Raw genomic sequence first — 19,432 nt, 5'->3', positions numbered from 1 at the left:
GTGTGACCCTGGGCAAGTCACTTAACCCCAATTGCCTCAGTAAAAAAAAAAAAAATGTAGCAATATATATTTAAGTCTACTTTCCCCCCAAGTTAACTACATACTGAATTTGTTAGGTTTACTCTAAATATCATAGGCAAAGTTAATTACTGTTGGCTGCACAAGGCAGTTTGGCATGTGAGTTCATGCACACATTGATATCACTGTGTTAGTCCATCCTTTTAATCATCTCCAACTACATCAACATTACTGTTGTATAGAACTTAGGTTTCTAATTTTATAATAAACTCTGAAAGATATTCAGTATAATTTCTAGATCACATATGGTGCTGATAATTTGGGGGGGATGGGGGAAGATGGTTAAGTGACTTGCCCAAGGTCACACAGCTAGTAAGTATCAAGTGTCCGAGGCCACATATGAACTCAGGTCCTCCTAAATTGAGATCTGGAGCTTTATCCACTGTGCCACCTAGCTGCCCTGATATTTTTTAAACTTAAAAAATGAATCACTTATTAAGATTAATGCAGGGGGCATCTGGGTGGTGCAGTGGATAGAGTACCGGCCCTGGAGTCAGGAGTACCTGAGTTCAAATCTGGCCTCAGACACTTAACACTTACTAGCTGTGTGACCCTGAGCAAGTCACTTAACCCCAATTGCTTCACTAAAAAAAAATTAAAATTAAAAAAAAATTAAGATTAATGCAACAATCAAAATGACCATTTATATGGATGTAGAAGTCCCTCTATTACTTGTAATAATAGCTAACATTTATATACTGTCTACAATGTGCCAGGCACTAAGTGCTTTACAATTATTATCTCATCTGGTCTTCTCAAAAACCCAAAATGGAGGTGTTATAATTATAATCCCCATTTTACACATGACAAAACTGAGGTTAACAGAGATTACATGACTTGCCCAGGGCCATACAGGTGGTGAATTGTCTACAGGGTTTATTTGAACCTATATAAATAGGTACTTCAATTCCTGAATAACAATAGTTTTGTTATGAGAACACTGACAAATGAGTAATGTATTTTCATTTATATCAATGTTAGACATAATTTAAGAAATGAGGTCAATTCACTCTTACCAGATCAGCTTCTTTGTGACATAGGCTCAGCTGTATTAAAACGGTAAATTGACTTTACTGGTTTCCAATCCTTATTCTAAAATGTTTTGTGTTGATAAAAGGTGCTATAGACAATGAAGTAATATAAATAAAAAATTACAGTAAGCTTCTCTGATAAAGGCCTCTTTTATCAAATGTATAGGGGACTAAGACAAATTTATAAAATTTATAATTTCATAATTTAGAAATTTAGACAAATTTAGAAAATATTAAAATTTAGAAAAATAAGTGATATCCGACTGACAAAATGTCAAGTGGCTGTTTTCAGAAGAAGAAATCAAAACTATTTAGTTGTATGGGAAAAAATATTCTAAACTGCTATTGATTAGAGAATGACAAATTAAAATTATATTGAGGGGTACCTCATACCTATCAGAAAATGACAAATGCTGGGAGGGATAAGGACAAATAGGTGTAGTAATGAACCATTGGTGAAGTTGTGAACTGGTACAACAATTCTGGAGAACAATTTGGAATTGTGGCCAAAAAGCTATAAAACTGGATGTACTCTTTGAACCCCCCCCCCAAAGAGATCAAAGGAAAATGAAAAGGAACTATATATACAAAAATCTTTATAGCAACAAGAACCATTTTTTTTCAAAATGAAGCATGCATATTACCCATCACCCTCAAGCCTGCAAAATAAATCAATGCTTGAGTTTTTTATGGATTAAAATAATCTCAATAACATTCACATTTCCAATAATGTTTTGCTACCCAGTGAGGTCTTCCCAGAAATGGCATTTCTTGGTTGCACTGGAAAAAAGAAATTTACTCAGGGTGAGGTAGTCTACATTTTCAGCACATAAAATTTAAAGATTTCTACCCAATATTTCAAATCCAGAAAATGTACACAAGAAAGGTAAGTATCAATAGTGTAACTGCCATGATTTTAAGAGGTACAAAGATATCTTAGTAAATATCTTTTTATCAAAATCAGAATATTACCAGCGTATAGCTATTTCAAATTAATTTTGCAAAGTTCTCTTTTATTCTACCCTTGCTCATTAATCAATATTACAACTAAATTGCAGTGTCACTGAATAGAGTCTCCTTTTTATCCTAAAGATTACTTACCAGTGCCTTTATAGTATTTGGTACAGTTACCATATTCAATGTCTTCCTTTTTAATATCAAACTGTGGCAAAGCTATCTTCTCTAACTGGACAGGATCCCCTGACTGCCAGATAAACCGCAAATCATCCGTTGTATAACCAACTTTATGAAAAAAGAAACAAACACAAAGTTAGTTTGAATTATGTACATCAGAAAAATTAATTTTTTCATATCATGCCCATAACCTTGATTCTTATTTTTCCCTCTGGATTATTTGAAATTTTAACATACCAAAGTTATAAAATAATATTATTGCACTTTCCTTTGTACAATTGGCTCTTTTTTCTGCTTTTTTTTTTTGCTTTTTATTTTTTTTGTGGGGCAATAATGGTTAAGTGACTTGCCCAGAGTCACACAGCTAGTAAGTGTCAAGTGTCTGAGGCCAGATTTGAACTCAGGTCCTCCTGAATCCAGGGCTCATGCTTTACCCACTGCACCACCTACCTACCCAAACAATTGGCTCTTAAAAGAATGTGTAGACATATGTCATGACTGAGTTATGGTATATTGGAAAGAGTCCATTACTCAGAATGATAAGACCTGTTTTCAAGGCCCATCTCTGTCACTAGCTATGAGACCTTGATCAAGTCACATATAACTTCTCTGGGCCTCATTTTGTTCTCCTTTGAAGGGGAAGGTGAGCAGGTGATAAACTAAATTATCTCTATTAAATTATCTTTGCTAGATCTAAATTATTTTATACCATTATATAACTCCAGGCCCATAAATGTGTTATAAATTATGTAAAAATAATCATACAATCTACGTTTAAAAAAAAACCTCTGCATAATTATGGTAATGCAGCCTTTTATCATTCCCAGATCAACATTAGTGTTATATGGAACTTACAGAAGACTCATCCTAGGTAATGTCATTATGAGATAAAAGAGGGGCCATAAAAGTGTCAGTATTTAAACTGTACAAAGGAAGAATAACTAGTTCATTTAAACTATTATATATCTAGGTGTCATTATATTTGCTGCAATCACCTTTGCTGCCCATGTGCTGCGGCTCAAGCTTCTGAGACAGGCAAAGTCAGAGTTTTCTTTTGTATTCAAAGATGACTACTGATCATGATCATCAAGAGCATGAATATGGATTTAAAGGTGGGATGCCCTAGATAAGATTTACTTGAAGGTTCAAAGACATTAGAAAGCAAACTTTACAATTTTTATAGTTTTTTTTTATTTGAGTAAAAGATGAACACCTCACTTCAGAAAAAGAATGAATACATAAGTATTTTTCTAAAGGTATGATTCCAGCTTTATAAAAATGACAATATTTCAATGTCATCTAGAGTGTCTGTAATAGAATCCATTTGTTTTTTGTTTTGTTTTGTTTTTTTGTTTTGTTTGCAGGGCAATAGGGGTTAAGTGACTTGCCCAGGGTCACATAGCTAGTAAGTGTCAAGTGTCTGAGGCTGGATTTGTACTCAGGTCCTCCTGAATCCAGGGCCGGTGCCCCTGTAATAGAATTCTAAATAAGAAATTAACTTGCTAAGACAATTTCATAGAAAGTTCACTGTGACCAGTGACTCTAGAAAACATAAAAATTCCCAGCTATGTTTCAAAGTTTCCAACCCTATTTTGAATAGCCTAGGGGTTATTTCCTATCTGAGATTTAGAATTTCTCAGGAAATTCAGAGGAAGGGTACATAGAAAGAGAGACCAGTGCTTGCACAGTCTTCCTATACCAGAGAGCTAGAGCTAGCTACACTAACTAAAAACTAGAAAGTGTATGGATGCACAGTAAGTTGCCAAAATGCCGTGTGAATTCCTTGGGAAATAATACTTTTGATATGCTTTCAGTATATGGCAGCAATGTTTACACATGTACTTCTCCTGACACTAAACTGACTCAAAATATCTAACCTTGACCAGATGAAACTACATATGACCTGGACGTGTTACATATAGTTAGGTCTCCATAAACTGAGTGCTGGATTTCATGCTATATACATGTGTTTCCCTGTTCTCTTATTGTGTGTTTTTAATTCTGTATTTTAAAGAGGTATTACTCTGAAGAATCTCATGAAAGTTGTCACTCTTAAGAAACACATTTCAACAACTTCTGGGGATATTAAAATGGCTGTTGGTGTGAGGAAATCAAATAGTCTAAGGATTATTGAAGTTCACGATGAAATACAATCAGTTGTACCAAACCACAAAAAAAAGTATGATCAAAAATAAAAAAAATACCCCCAAGCACTGGCAAATAATTACTGAAAAAGAACCAAATTAATCCTCCAAAAAAACCACAAGCAAAGAGGGATTTATCAATGAGACAGGTTATTTTATTACTAATTCCTTTGCACTGCTGCAAAGACTGAAAGAATAGAGAGAAGATTGGTATTTAAAATATATATACACATAAACACACACCAGAACAATAACAGCAAAATAAAATTTAAAAAATTGCTGATCATTACTATGAAGAAGAAAAAGAAAAATTATTATGTGCCAGAAAATACAAAGAATGGAGATCTAAAGACTGGGAAAGAGGAATTTTCAATGCTGAAATCCACTTTTTCATTTAAGACTATAGCCAAACTGTTGTAAGCATTCCAGATGAACTTTAAGATTTATGTATCTTCATTAGTAAAACATACTGCTTCCCCCGCAATAAATTTTGGTGACTAGGTGGCATGTAGATCTTTTCCCCATTGAGAGAATGATTAAATCTAAGAAATATATTTATATACAATGAAACATAATTACTCTGGAATTATACAAAGTTCTAAATAGAGATGGGCTACTACAATAAAAAGGCCTTGCCTTATGGTACATGGAATGAAGGATTAAGAAATTTATCAAAGAGATGGAGATTAACAGTCTTAAAAAGCCTGAGAAGAGACTCTGCAAGATATATTAGTAGTAGAAACAAGTACAGCTCAGCTCCTCTCACAGCTTCAACAACAATCTAAGAAGCAAATCTGACCAAATAGGCATTAGAAAATTGAAGGAGAAACTCCAGTGGGTCATATTTCCATCCCAAGATAAGGAAGGATATAGTCAAATAAGATGGAAGACCTGGGGAAAAAATCTTTATGTTATGGTGATCTTAAAAGGAGCAATAAAAAAGGACACACAAGGAGAGAGATTAGATGCTCATTAATTGAATAAAAAAAATTTTAAGTTGGGGGGTAAAAGTCTTGTAACTCACTTATTTAAAACCTACTAAAAAGTTTTGGGCAATCATCAAGGCTGGATTTGGGAAAATTGACTCTCAAAGATATATTTAATATCTAATGTGATAAAAAAGTGATTTTTAAATGATAATTAAATAATATGTGTAAAAATGTTGTGAACTCAGTGCCAAATTGCATAACACAAGTAATTCATATAATGTGAACACAAGATTACATATTAAAAATTTGTCAATGATGTATAAAGTATACTTTATGTTAACACTTTACTTTGTCCCAGTTAATCTGCACACTGCTGTAGCTAGTCATTCATGGGTTCTGGGGCTCTGAAGTGGTGATTTATTCTGGGTAAGAAATGTTCACTCTGGAAATACTTTAAATCAACAAGTATCTGCAACTCATCCATAACTTACAGTCTTAGATAATATTTTTTGCAAAAGAGAGAGAACAAGTTAATAATTGATTTTCAGTATTACCATCCTTATACAGAGAGACTCCTTAATACTCAGTAAGGCCAACTCCCCTAGCCACTAGCAAAGAGCTCTTTCTATTTGACAGAAGTCTGAATGAAAAAGCCCCAGTTTCCTAAAAGTCACGCATTTGTGGAAAAAGAAAGATAAAACAAGCAGCATCCTACTGTAATGATTGGAATGATGCCACCTACTGGAGACTTGCTGTGGGAAAGCTCCACCATGAGGAAAATGCCTCAGAGGCATTGTGGCTTTTCCTTGGCGTCAGGAAATGACATTTGCTCATGGGTGCTGTCTATCAAGGCTACCAGCCAATCAACTTGAGGAGCCTCCTATGGTCTGGGAGGAGACAGGAAGGAGGAAAGGGAGCCTGTGCGGAGGGCTCGGGGGCTTTTTGGGTTCCTGACTGGATGGTGGTGGCAGCAGAGGACTTCACAGGAAATTTGAGGAAAGATAGGAATGTCAGGCTGTTGGAATTCTGTTCGCAATCTTTTTCTTTCTATTTTCCAATAAACCCTTAAAAACCTAAACTTGTTTTATCAGTGATTTTAGTCAGTTTCCCCCAAAACTGGGGGAACAGATTAGAATCCACATTTAGAATCTTAAATTACACACTACTCAGGCATCACTCCCCTGAAGACTCCAAAAGTCCCAGCTTAACTGGCCAGGGCTTGATCTTCATTGCTCTGCTGTCCCAGCAGCTAAAGAATAACCACACTGATTCTTTCCTTGTGTTAGGTGGCATAGCTCAAGTGGAGAACCACCAAGGTAAAAAAAAAAAAATAAACTTCAATAGGCACATGATTTGTGTCTCCTCTTCATGCATGCAGTAAATATGTTTAGATCACTGAAATTACATGCCTGAGATCAAATATTATCTGAAAAGTCACTGTCACATGCAAAAAAAATACTTTTCTTTTTATTTGGGGGGGGCAGGGCAATGAGGGTTAAGTGACTTGCCCAGGGTCACACAGCGAGTAAGTGTCAAGTGTCTGAGGCCAGATTTGAACTTAGGGCCTCCTGAATCCAGGGCTCGTGCTGTATCTACTGTGCCACCTAGGTGCCCCCCCTCAAAATACTTTTAGAAGACAGATGTGGACAAAAAGATTCAAAAGGACTTGCTTAAAGGACGTGAATGAGGAAAAAAAATGTTTGTTCAATTTGCTCCCTGGAAAATCAAGGTAGCAGCTGTCAATCGGTCTTCTGGTTGAAGTAGTTAAATACTCACTAATTGAGAAACACAAAACTAAACCCAACTCTATAGGGATAGCTATCATAATACAACAAAAACAACCCAGTAAATGGGTATATTCTGGATATTTTGTTTAATGGCAGCAGGATTTCAGAATTTTAAAGCACAGATGGTGAAGATATGCAATGCTGACATAACTCAAGAATCCAGTATAATCTTAGAGCATACAACATAAAGACTCTATTGTTCATCTCTCAAACATACAGATTACTCAAGACTACCCTTGGGTGTATCTGGGAATAGGATCAAATACTGAATGCACAGTCTTGGAAACATATGAAGACATTTTCCTTTTATAGCTGGATGAACTTTTCTAAAATAAGAAAAAAAATAACTGCTCAATTTTAAGTTTCATTTCAGCACATTACAAAGAAAAATTTAATAATCACTGAACCACAGTCTGTAAAGTATGTTGTCTAGCCAGGATATGCATGATATTGAGCAGAATACCTTACATACTGTAGGAAAAAAATCAGTAACCATTCATGTATTCCTTGGAATGATATAGTGACTTGTAGCACTTTCAGTTTGATTAAAATATTTAGTGACTTCAAAGGCAAATGTCACTGATAAATATAACACTGAACTTCTGAATGGGACTCAATCTATTATATTGGCATTATTTTTAACATTTGTTTATTTCCCAGTTGTATCCAATAACATGGCTATCCCAGATTTAAATCATTTTCATCTTGTGTTTGGTAGTTAAAGAATGGAGAAAGAGACAGACTATTTATTTAATATGGTTTAGGGAATTCTCCAGGTAAAGAAATTATTTCTGCCAGTGCAGCGAAGCACCTCCTCTACAACTTCCAGGTTTAGAAGAGCATTGCCATGACAACACTTAAAGGTTAAAAGACTTTTCATGAGTAATATATTCATCCTGTGTCAGAGGTGGTCCCTGAATCCTGACTTTCCTGGCTTCGAGGCCATTTCTCAATCCATTATGCCAGGCTACCTCTTCTATTAAAGATTAAAAATATTAATTCTCCTGAAATTACATAACCCCCCCACAAAGGTGATTTAATACTTAGAAATTAGCTAAAATTCTGTTCCTACTTTAGTGGTATAAAAGTGTATAATAGGATAATAAAGTTTTCTATGTATTAATAAGTAAGTATATATCGATGAGTAAATTGAATGAATGTCTCTAAACAAAAGGAAATGATTAAAGGGTTTATAATTAATAACATCATATTTAAAATTATTGCCTACAATGTTAAGGATATATGCAACTAACTGTTTTAGGTATGTTCAAATGAACCCATATCATGCATAATGTTATGTACATACAGCTTTCCAATTGCATCTTGCAACGCTGTGTATCCATAGGAAATAAGGTCAAGTCCAAAGGGCAGGAAAGAGTAATAGATAATCTGTAAATACAAATACAGTGCTTAGATGCCATTCAAAATATCTCTTAAGATATGAAAATATCTGATTTTAAAAGAAAGTGATAAATGTGTATATTAGTTTAAATGTGAAACAGTACCTCATACTAACTAAGACATCTCCATCTCGAAAGATAAAGAGGAGGATATTTTCCTGTGTAACATCATGAAAATTGGCACTCTTTTCATTGGCAAAAAATAGGTCAGGTTTCCATAGACACTTGAACATGGTGGGATCCACTGTCAGTGCATCTGAGCCCCTAAAATCATTAGGAAGCTTCAGCCGAGGATCATTCCATTTTTGTCTCAGGAAGATGTTAACCCTATAGTCCTAATTATGAAAAAAAAGAAAGGAAAGTATTATGTCTTGCCAGTAAAATTAAAAATTAAAAAATTGAATGGAAATTCAATAGTTTGCAACAAATAACTTCAGCTTATTGAATTAAAGTAAAACTTTCCTCAATTTTGTTTTCTGGACAATAAGTAAAAAATAATTACTAATAATACAGATAAACATCAAGGATTCAATGTTCTTTTATGCTCCAAATATTCATATGAATTGGCTAGATTCTAGGGTGGGGTGATGAAAAGAAATTCTAAGAGGTAGATGATAAACTTTTTCTATAAATCTACTTGTAGTGATGTAAGATTTCAGTTGCATGCACCTTACAGTTTCCCAAATGAAATGCTTAGAAAGGCTTACATCATCAATTGCCAACCAAGCTGTGAAATATGTGCAGGTGGTGAGGTACCAGGTCCAGAGAAATTAAGACTCATTCCACTCTAAGTATTCCTTGTTGTCTTTAAAGTACTACCTGGCCAGGGGAGGGGGGGGGGCTGTACTCTAATCACAGGCAGCAAGAGGATTTTTAAGACTGTAGCGTCATCCCTTTGTCTTTGCTAATCATTCATTATAAAAGAATAAAAAAAATGTGACATGAGAGGCTACCTAATCCAATCCATAACCAAAAAAGAACCCCTCCTACAACAAATGGTCATAGCCTTTGCTTAGAGATTTCCCACGAATAAGCATTTGGATGTTTGTTTCATATGTATATTATCTTATTTTTCAATATTTGTAAACCTTTGAAAATTAAGGGATTTAATTACAACATCCAAGAGAAAAACTAAGTAAGCATTCTGATGATACCTGAGGCACCCCCCCCCACTGATGGTCACAGGTATGCACAAAGCATCATGCAGGGATTATTATGCATGCTATGCTGACAATAATACTTAGCATTATTTGGGACTAGTTAGTGTGAAATTTAGTCAAATGTATGTTTCAAGAATCACACTGCTTTATAAAAATTTTTCAAAGCATGTTATGTTTTTGTATTGTATTAACAGTAACTTTTAGAATTGTGTCATATGTCCTTCCTACTGACATGTTTTCCACCAAATACCAACATACACACACAGACATGCTCACACAAGGAAAAGGCCCTCCAATGTCTTTCTAAATAATTTCTCTAAGATGAGACCCAAAATGGATCTTCCTTAAGCTGAGTTCCCTCTATTACAAAAGACAGTAAATCATGATTCCAGTACTGTCTGTAAGTAATGCAGTGGATAGCTCTCTGAACCTGGAGTCAGGAAGACCTGAGTTTAAATCTGGGTCCATACACTAGCTATTTAGGGAAGTAATTTGACCTCTATCTACCTCAGTTTCCTCATCTATAAAATGGGGATACATCCAAAAGTTATTATGAAGACAAGATGAAATAATATTTGTAAATGCTTTGCAAACCCGGTACTATGTAAAAGCTAGATATTCTCATTAGAATAAAATATATTCACTAAAGTAGATAGCATGAGCACATCAAAATGGGTTTCAAAGTTGGGTGCAACATTTTAGGAAGAAGTCGTAAGCTGAGTGGCACTGTGAAGTAATGGATAGGCTTGAAGTAATGCTGGGCTTAGAATCAGTGAGAGCTAGACACAAATTTTGCCTCTGAAACTATCTATAAAATCCTCTGAAGATTACTTAACCTTTATATTCCTGGGGTAACTACCTAGGTATTAGTTATTAAATGCTAGACTTATAAAGGGAGTTCCAAAGCCAAAAACCACAGATCCCTCAAAGGCTTATATATTGGTAAGAAATAGAGCTTCCAAAAAGGGTAATTAAGGCAGTGAAAGACAATATAAGGTTCATATAAAGGATGTTTAAATGGAAAACAGATGTATTAAGTGTAATATGATTGCAATTAATTCATTAAGCCATGCCAACTCTTAGTGACCCCCTGAACCATAGTATGCTAGGCCCTTCTATTCTCCATTATCTCCTGAAGTCTATCCAAGTCCATCTTCATTGCTTTCATGACAATGTCTCATCCTCTGAAGTCCCCTTTTCCTTTTGCCTTCCATATTTCCCAAGATCAGAGCCTTTCTCCATGAGCCCTCTCTTCTAATTATGTTATCAATATATTTAAGCTTCAGCTTCAGCATTTGTTTTTCCAGTGGATAGCCTGAATTAATTTCTTTAAGTATTGACTAATTTGATTTCTTTGATGTCCAAGAGACTTCCAAAGGTTCCTGTAGAACCACAATTCAGCTTTCCTTATAGTCCAACTATCACATCCATACATTGCTACTGGAAAAACATAGCTTTGACTATGTAGACCTTTGTTGGTAAATTGATATCTCTTCTTTTTTTAGTATCCTATCCAGATTTGCCATAGCTTTCCTCCAAGGAACCAACATTTTTGTTTTGTTTTGTTTTGAATTTCATGGCTGTAGTCACCTTCTCTAACAATCTTTGAGCCCAGGAACATGAAATCTGACACTGCTCCTATTTCTTCTCCCTCAATTTGCCAGGGAATAATGGGATCTGTTGCCATGATCTTAGGGGTTTTTCCCCTTTTAATGTAAAGCTTTAAGCTGGCTTTTACACTCTCCTCTTCCATTCTTAGCAAGAGACTTCTTAATAATTCTTCACTATCTGCCATTAGAGTATTATAGTCTTTGTATCTGAGGTTGTTATTTCTCCCAGAAACCTTAATTCCACTTTTTGATTAGTCCAGCCTGACATTTCTAATGATTCATTCTACTTATAAGTTAAATAAATAAGAAGACTATATACAGCCTTGTCACACACATTTTCCAATCTTAAAATAATCAGTTGTCCCATGTTCAGTTCGAAATATTGCTTCTTGACCCACATACAGGTTCTTCAAGAGACAAGTAAGATGATCAATTACTCCCATCTCTCTGAGGACTTGTCATATTTTTGTTGTGGTCCACACAAAAGCATTGGTGTAGTCAAAGAAGTAGAAGTATTTTTTCGTGTGTTTCTGTGTTTTTCTGGAACTCCTGCACTTTCTCCATAATCCAACAATGCTGGAAATTCAGTCTTTAGTTCCTCCACCTCTTTGAAAACCAGCCTGTACTTCGGATAATTCTTGGTTCAGATACTGCTAAAGCCTAGCTTGCACAGTCTTAAGTATAACCTTGCTGGAATGTGAAATGAGTGAAATTGTTCAGTAAATTTGAATATTCCTTGGCATTGCCCTTCTTTAGGATTGCACAATAAATCAATATTTCCCTATCCAATGTTCACTCTTTCATTTTACATATTTGCTGGCCTATTTTGTGCAGTATTTTAACAGCATCATCTTTTAGGATTTTAAATAGCTCAGCTAGAGTTCCATTAGTTCCATTAGTCTTATTGTTAACAGTACTTCCTAAGGACCACTCGACTTCATTCTTTAGGATGTCTGGCTCTAAATCAATAACCTCACCGTAATGGTTATCATTAATGTTAGGGCATCCACTGTATAGTTCTTCTGAATATTCTTGCCACCTCTTCTCTCTTCTTACTCCTTTCTACTTACGTTAAGTATACAATATGATAGCTATATTCAAGTATCTGAAGAACTCTCATGTGGAATGAATTAATGCATGCTTTAATTAATTAACTAAAAACATTTGTTAAGTGCTTCATAATAATGGAGACAACACATAAATGGGAGTGGTGGCCTGGGAGGGATGTTTTGATAAGGAAAGTCACTAGAATGGTTAGTGGGGCATAGGGAAGTAGATTAAAACATTTCCTGTAGCAATGATTTAATTATTGTGCCAGAGTTGGAAAAGGGAGGTATGAATGGCACACGTAAGCTGGCAGATGGAGAGATGACCTAGGTATAAAGTGAAGCATGGAGGAGGCCAACTATTTATAGCGAGCCAACTGAGAATGCTCACCAATGAGAGCAGCAACAAGACCTCAAGATGAGAATTCCAAATGTGAAAGAGCTGCCCCACCCAGAGCAATGTACCAGATCCATTCTAGGGGTACTTGGCCCTGGAGGCCAGGGTGTAGGAAAAGTGGTCAGAAGTGGGAAAGAGGTGATTTAGGTTTGACCCCATGAAAAACATTCTAGCATTTTAGTGATCCAAAAGTAGAAAGTGTTGTCTTAGGAAGTATTAGGTTACGCCCATAGAAGACCTTCAATTGAAACCTTGAATGACCGTCTGGTATGATAATAGACAAGATTCTTGTTCAAGTGTGAATTGGATAAAATTACCTCTAAGGTCCCTTCTAAACCTGAGATTCCAGGATTCTGCAAACTAACTTCACTAGAATTAATTTTTTTCTCATATAAAGTTCACAGTATTATATGCAGGAAAGTACCCTGCTCATACACATAATTTAATAGATTTTTCCTCCATGTGAAATTCATTTTTCTAAGTCTTAGCTAAAGTGTTATAAAATTCTCTTACCCCATTAACATTTCTCTATATACCTAGAATGTCTTTATATCATTTGTCAACAAATCAAGGACAGAATGTTTTAATGAGAGGAAATCTGATAAATGCAGAGAAAATGGCATTATGGGCCTTTGGCCAGAGCAACTGAATTCAAATCAAAGAACATTTATTAAGAACATGCAAGCTTGTAGATCATGTAAATTCAAACACTTGAGTAAAATAGATTGAATTCAAAAATGATATACATGTTTCAACAGATAATTTTCCTAAATATTAAAGTAAAATGCAATAGAAACATTTTTCTAGATTCATTAAGAAATAGTTGCTTATGCTAAAATAATTATTTCTTAAGAGTCTTACATTCTTCAGTTTTTATCTATATACTGTATTTACCCTGACACAGCTGGTCACTAACACTATTTTGAATGCAATCTGAATTTGACTCCAGTCCTGAATATATACCCTCAAAGAGCAAATCCAGAACAGGTGGAAAACAGGTAACTAAGAGGTCAATGAAGTTGGAAATAACAATTTCATCTTCTTCACAATTTTCCCTGTTTCTCTGTGGTGATGCTAGATGTTTTTGTTGTTCAGTTGTTCAGTCATTCAGTGATGCCTGACTCTTAGTAACAATGTGGACCACAGCACCCTGAGCACTTCTATTCTCCACTATTTCCTAAAGTCTTTCGAAGATCAAGATTGTTGTTTCTGTGACAGTATCTATCCATCTCATCCTCTATCATTCCCCTCCTTTTGCCTTCAATCTTTCCCAAAATCAGGGTCTTTTTCAATGAGTCCTGTGTTCTCACATTATGGCTAAAGCATTTCAGCTCTAGCTTCTGTATTTGACCTTCTAGTGAATCAACTGAATTAATTTATTTAAGTTTTGATTGATTTTATCTACTTGTTGTCCAAGGGACTTTCAAAAGTCTTCTAGAGCACCACAATTCAAAAGCATCTCTTCTGCAGCACTCAGCTTTATGCCTAAACCAACATAAGGAAACTGTTCAGTGACCATTATCCTTCTGATGATACCATATGTCTCTGAGTCATGAAACAAATTCTCTTTTCCATCTCTTTCTGTTTCACTATCTCTCCTGTGTGCTCTCTCTACTGCTCTTGCATGCATGTAGTCACAGTGTGAATCCATATATTAGAGAATAGGATGGTAGTTTGGGAATCAGGAAGACCTGGGTATGACACATAGCATCTGTTTGACCCTAGGCAAGTCACTCAACATTCTTGTGGATGCAAATAACTATAAGTTGTAGAACAGGTAACAATCTGCCCTGGTAAAGGGGGTTTATTTTCTGGGAATTCTCTTTACTAATGAAATCACAGATCCAGACTCAACAATTTATATGATTGTACACATGAGTATAGTGTGTGGGGGTATATATATGTGGGGGGGTGGATATTTGTGTATATCTGTGTGTGTGTTTGTGTTTGTGTGAGAGGAAAAAGAAGATAAACAGAGACAGAGATAGCCAATGAGAGAGACAGAGATAGAGATTGAGACACAGAGACAACAGACAGATATGCAGACAGACAGAAACAGAGAGAGAGCAAGAGAGACAGACAGACAGACAACCAGAAGGACAGAGACAAAGATAGAGACAGAGAAAGGTAGCAATATATAGGAACAGAAATAGAGAGGGAGATTGAGAGACAAGGATAGTAAAGTCAGAGAGGTGGAGAGAAAAACAGAGAAAGAAAAAGAGATGAGAAAGAAAGTGTAAAAGGATCAAATGTGGAAAAATTACCAAGAATGATAGAGCCAATTGGTTTATTATTTTATATTAGTATCATCTTCGGGGCGGGGGGCTGAAACAGCAGAAGTTTCTATATCTGGTATACTTATGACAATATTTTTCTACTGGCTCTGAAAAAAAATAAATTATGCATGCTTGATATTTATAATATAACCAGGTATAACATTATGGACACTGCCTTGATTCATCAGAGACATGTTAGTTACAACAGTGTTCACCACAGCTCATCTAAGCCCTGTGCCATCCTCATCCATACCTTCTTATAACTACTCCTTAGAGAATCTACTCAACACACAAAGTTTCTAGGTCTTTTAAGATTTCATTAGTGCCAGTGCAAGACAAGCTAGTCAGCTCTTATCCCTTGCAGTAAATACAGTAACCCACTTTGATTTTCCATTTCTTTTTAATTTCTTGAGTGATATCTTCTATACCAATTATTCTTGTATTTCTGGTTTGATATGTAAGTATTAATTATTTCATTGTTATTATTATTATTGGTGATAAAATGCCTACTTATCTCAAGTATATATCTCTATACTGTCATTGGTTAACTTGAAATTGTGTTTCTTTGGAAGCTGTGGTATTTTGTTATTCTGAGCTACACAGCATTACCAGAAAAATATTGTTTCAAAAATGGGGGATTTTTTTTGGTTTGTTTCAAGAAAGGAACTTGGGGTCTATTTGGGGTCTATTCTCCTGCTCCTACTCAATTCTGGGCTCAGATAACTGCCCAATGACAGTACTTATCCTATGAATTGATACATTGATACGGTTTCTTTTTTTTTTGTTTTTGTTTATACTAAAAGGCTGTCAATGAAATTCCTATTCAAATGCATGTCATAGTGTCAATAAATGAGTATTCTTCATCCACTTGGTTCTTGAAAAGATTGTTAAGTCCATCTCTTTTGAGTGGTCATGGTCATCAAATGGGATTTTCTGGAATGTTCAGGAGCTTGAAGCAATCAGCACAATGCTGCCCCCAAAACTAGGGCATTTGGAGGAATTAGCCATCTGGAGGGAATTCATTATTTCCTTAAATTGCATGAAGGCACCCTTCATTACAATGGTAAATCATTTTACTAGTATAGCTCCTTTCCACTTCACTTGATTCTGGTAATCAAAATATCATTGAAGAAAATTGTCTCTGTTTTAGCAATTATCAAGTAATCATATATATGTATATTCATGCATACATGCACAAACATATACACATAAATACATATATATATACATGGAAAGTTTTGAAGGAATAATTTTAAGGGCAGAGTTTATTCTACTGAGCCAAATGTCTTTTTAAAATAATCAACAAAAATTAAAATAGCAGGATCTTGCAAGTATTTTCTATACTTTTCAATTAATTTAATTGCAGTGAAAATATAGTCTGCTATATAAAATAATTTTAGAAATACTTATAATATTTCATCATTGTGTGTAGCTACATCTCAAAATAATTTTATAATTAAAATATAGATACATAAAGGACAATGACTATTTATGTCTTCTCTATCATTTTGAGAAGGTGGGAACCTCCATTATTTTCTCCAATCATTTGATATCTTTCCCAGTTAGAAAAAGATTAAAAACTGATCCTTTAATAAAAATGAATTTCAAAATTTTGTCACTTCCATTATGGAAGTCTTCTATCCATACTTGGTCTGATCCAATCTTTCTTTTACTTTGTTTGTTTGTTTCTTTCTTTCTTTCTTTCTCCATCTCCTCCTCTTTTTCTTTATTCTCCTTCTTTTGTACTAAGAAACTAGAATCAAAATGCAATGATTCCACTGTCATCAGTAATGACAATCTCTTGTTATTAAAATTTTCACAAGCTATTAGATTTATTTCTGTTTGTTATCATCATTATAGTTCCATCTATAAAGAATCTTGAGGGGGGACAGATAGGTGGTGCAGTGGATAAAGCACTGGCTCTGGATTCAGGAGGACCTGAGTTCAAATATGGCCTCAAACACTTGACACTTACTAGTTGTGTGACCCTGGGCAAGTCACTTAATGCTCATTGCCCTGAAAAAAGAAGAACCTTGGGAAGAACTGGTTTGGTTGGATCTCAAGCTAAGTTTTTTGTTTGTTTTTTTAAAGAATTATTTGCCGCTTCCTCCATTATACTTTTGTGAGAAGATACTACTCATAACTTTCCATCACACTTCTCTTTTAACATTTTGCAAATGATTTTATACTATAAATTGGTACTCTGCTTGGTTTTCATCGTATTTCTGTTTATCAAGGAAATAAAATGCTTTCTTAGATCATTTTGGCCTCTTTCCTGGAGGAACTGCTTTAACATCAGTTAAGTTTTTAAAGTGTTACCAGTGCTTCTTTTTATATACAATTCCCATTTTTAGATGTCAATAATAAGTTTAACTTGATCAGATTAGAGCTAATGTAATTGCATTTAATGTCTTCTTTCCTTTTTATGCATTTTTAGTTGTGATTTCTAATGGCAGATTCTACTTTCATTCATAGTGAAAAGATGAATTTTAAAATTAATCCGTTCCTCTAAGAACAGATCAACTGTCAATTAGTCACTGGAAAAATATCACACATTGAGAAGACTATAGTTAAATTAATGTTTACAAACCATGTGATTTTAGGATCCTTAATTTACACACACACACACACACACACACACACACTTTTGCCACTCTTCCACCATCACTTTATGAAAGGAAAACATGCAGACACTTTATTAATTAACAAAAGAGGAAATGGAATATTAAATAACCCAATCTTAGAAAAGGAAATCAAACCAAACATGTAAAACAATTAATTAATCTCAATGCTATATAAACTATTTAAAAATAGTTAAAGAATGTGTACTAAAAAAATTTTCTGATGCAAATATACTTTTGATACCTGAGTCTGAGAGAATAAAAACAGAAAAAGAAAACTATAGACAAAATTCCTTAATGAATATCAATACACAGATTTTAATTAAATATTAGCAAGGAGATTATAACAGTATATCATAACAATCATATACTATGACCAGTTGGGTATATCCCAGGTGGGCTATACCAGACAGATTATCAGCATAACTGAATATATCAATAACAAAACAAACTCAAGTCAAATGATTATCCCAATAGAGAGAAACAGAAAAGGGTTTTGGGGGGCTTGGGGGTTTTTTTTGGGGGGTGTATTTTTTTTTACAAAATACCACATTCATTTCTTTTAAAAACATTAGAAAGCATAGGAATAAATAGAGTCTTTCTTAAAATGTGTAGTGTCTATCTAAACCAAGAGCAAAGATTATCTATAATGGAGATAAATTTGAAGTCTTCCAAATAAGAGCAGGAGTGAAGCAAGTATATCCATTTTCACCCCTATTATTCAATATCATATTTAAAATGCTAGCTATAGCAATATGATTAGGTAAAGAAATTGAAAGGAAAAAAACAGGCAATGAGGAAATGATCTATCCACAGATATATAGATATAGGTTCATGCAAAGTGAAGTGAATATAATCAGGAGAATATTGTACAAGTAACAACAATATTTTAAGAATGATCAACTGTGAAAAAATTTGCTACTGAAATCAATACAGTGGTCTAAGACAATTCCAAAGGACCCATGATGAAAAATACTATCCACTACCAGACAGTAAACTCTGAATACATATTTTATCTTTATTTTTCTTGGTTTCATCTGTGTTTTCTGTAACTAATGTGGAAATATATTTTGAATGATTTCACTTTTATAATCAATATCAAATTGCTTGAGAGGAAAGGGTAGGTGAAAGGAAGAGAATTTGGAAATCAAAAATTTTTTAAAATACACAAATGTTAAAACAACACATGTAATTGGGAAACATTTAATGAACTAAATCCAAATATATTGGGAAAAAGCTTAGTTCATATCTGAACCATAAGGTATTTTTCCCACTTTTGTGGGATGCATTTATTTATTTAATCAACAAATATTGACACATTCATTCTAAAAAAAACTCCAAACACAGCCAGAAAACAACTCCTGGAGCAGCAGAACACACAAAAAAATGACTGAGATTATTTTCCAGCCAAAGACACCTTGGAAGTTGGGCAGAAGGGGGAGTTGGGATGGTAGTAGAGCCCAGTCCCACAATCATGCTGACACAGATACAGCCCAAAGCAGACTGCACCAGACAAACCTACCCTGAGTCTCCAAATCAGCTACAGTGCCTCTGTCTTCTGGAACTAAGCTCATGGTCTGGTGAGAGGGCTGAATGGCTGGATGGGTGGAGTTTACAGGGGTGTATGCAGGATCTAAGGGGGGATTTGGATGTCCTACCCCAGCTGGGAACCAGGAAGAAACCTTGAGTGGCAGCAGCCCAGGTGGGCAAGGGGTGCAGTTTTGTTGGACCTAGCAACCAAGGTACATAAAGTTTTGCTGCCTGGTTGACTGTCAAGTTGGCCTGGGGTTATCTACAGACCAGAGAAAGGACCAGGCAA

General features: G+C 34.8%; 1 protein-coding gene across 2 annotated transcripts in view; it reads right to left on the bottom strand.

Moving 5' to 3' along the window:
- GLRB (glycine receptor beta) overlaps positions 1-19,432 on the bottom strand; it is a 112,561-nt gene that overhangs the window by 38,739 nt on the left and 54,390 nt on the right. For both annotated transcript variants that reach the window (XM_043971047.1, XM_043971046.1), the window contains exons 5-7: positions 8,609-8,838; positions 8,410-8,492; positions 2,211-2,351 (exon numbers count right to left, since the gene is read on the bottom strand). In XM_043971047.1, coding sequence (XP_043826982.1) covers positions 2,211-2,351; positions 8,410-8,492; positions 8,609-8,838 — 454 coding nt within the window. The remainder of the gene's footprint in view (positions 1-2,210; positions 2,352-8,409; positions 8,493-8,608; positions 8,839-19,432) is intronic.

Source organism: Dromiciops gliroides, chromosome 6 (assembly GCF_019393635.1).
Source record: "Dromiciops gliroides isolate mDroGli1 chromosome 6, mDroGli1.pri, whole genome shotgun sequence".
Lineage (NCBI taxonomy): Eukaryota > Metazoa > Chordata > Mammalia > Microbiotheria > Microbiotheriidae > Dromiciops > Dromiciops gliroides.
Note: the sequence above shows the minus strand (reverse complement) of the source record. Positions and strands in the feature narration are given on the sequence as shown.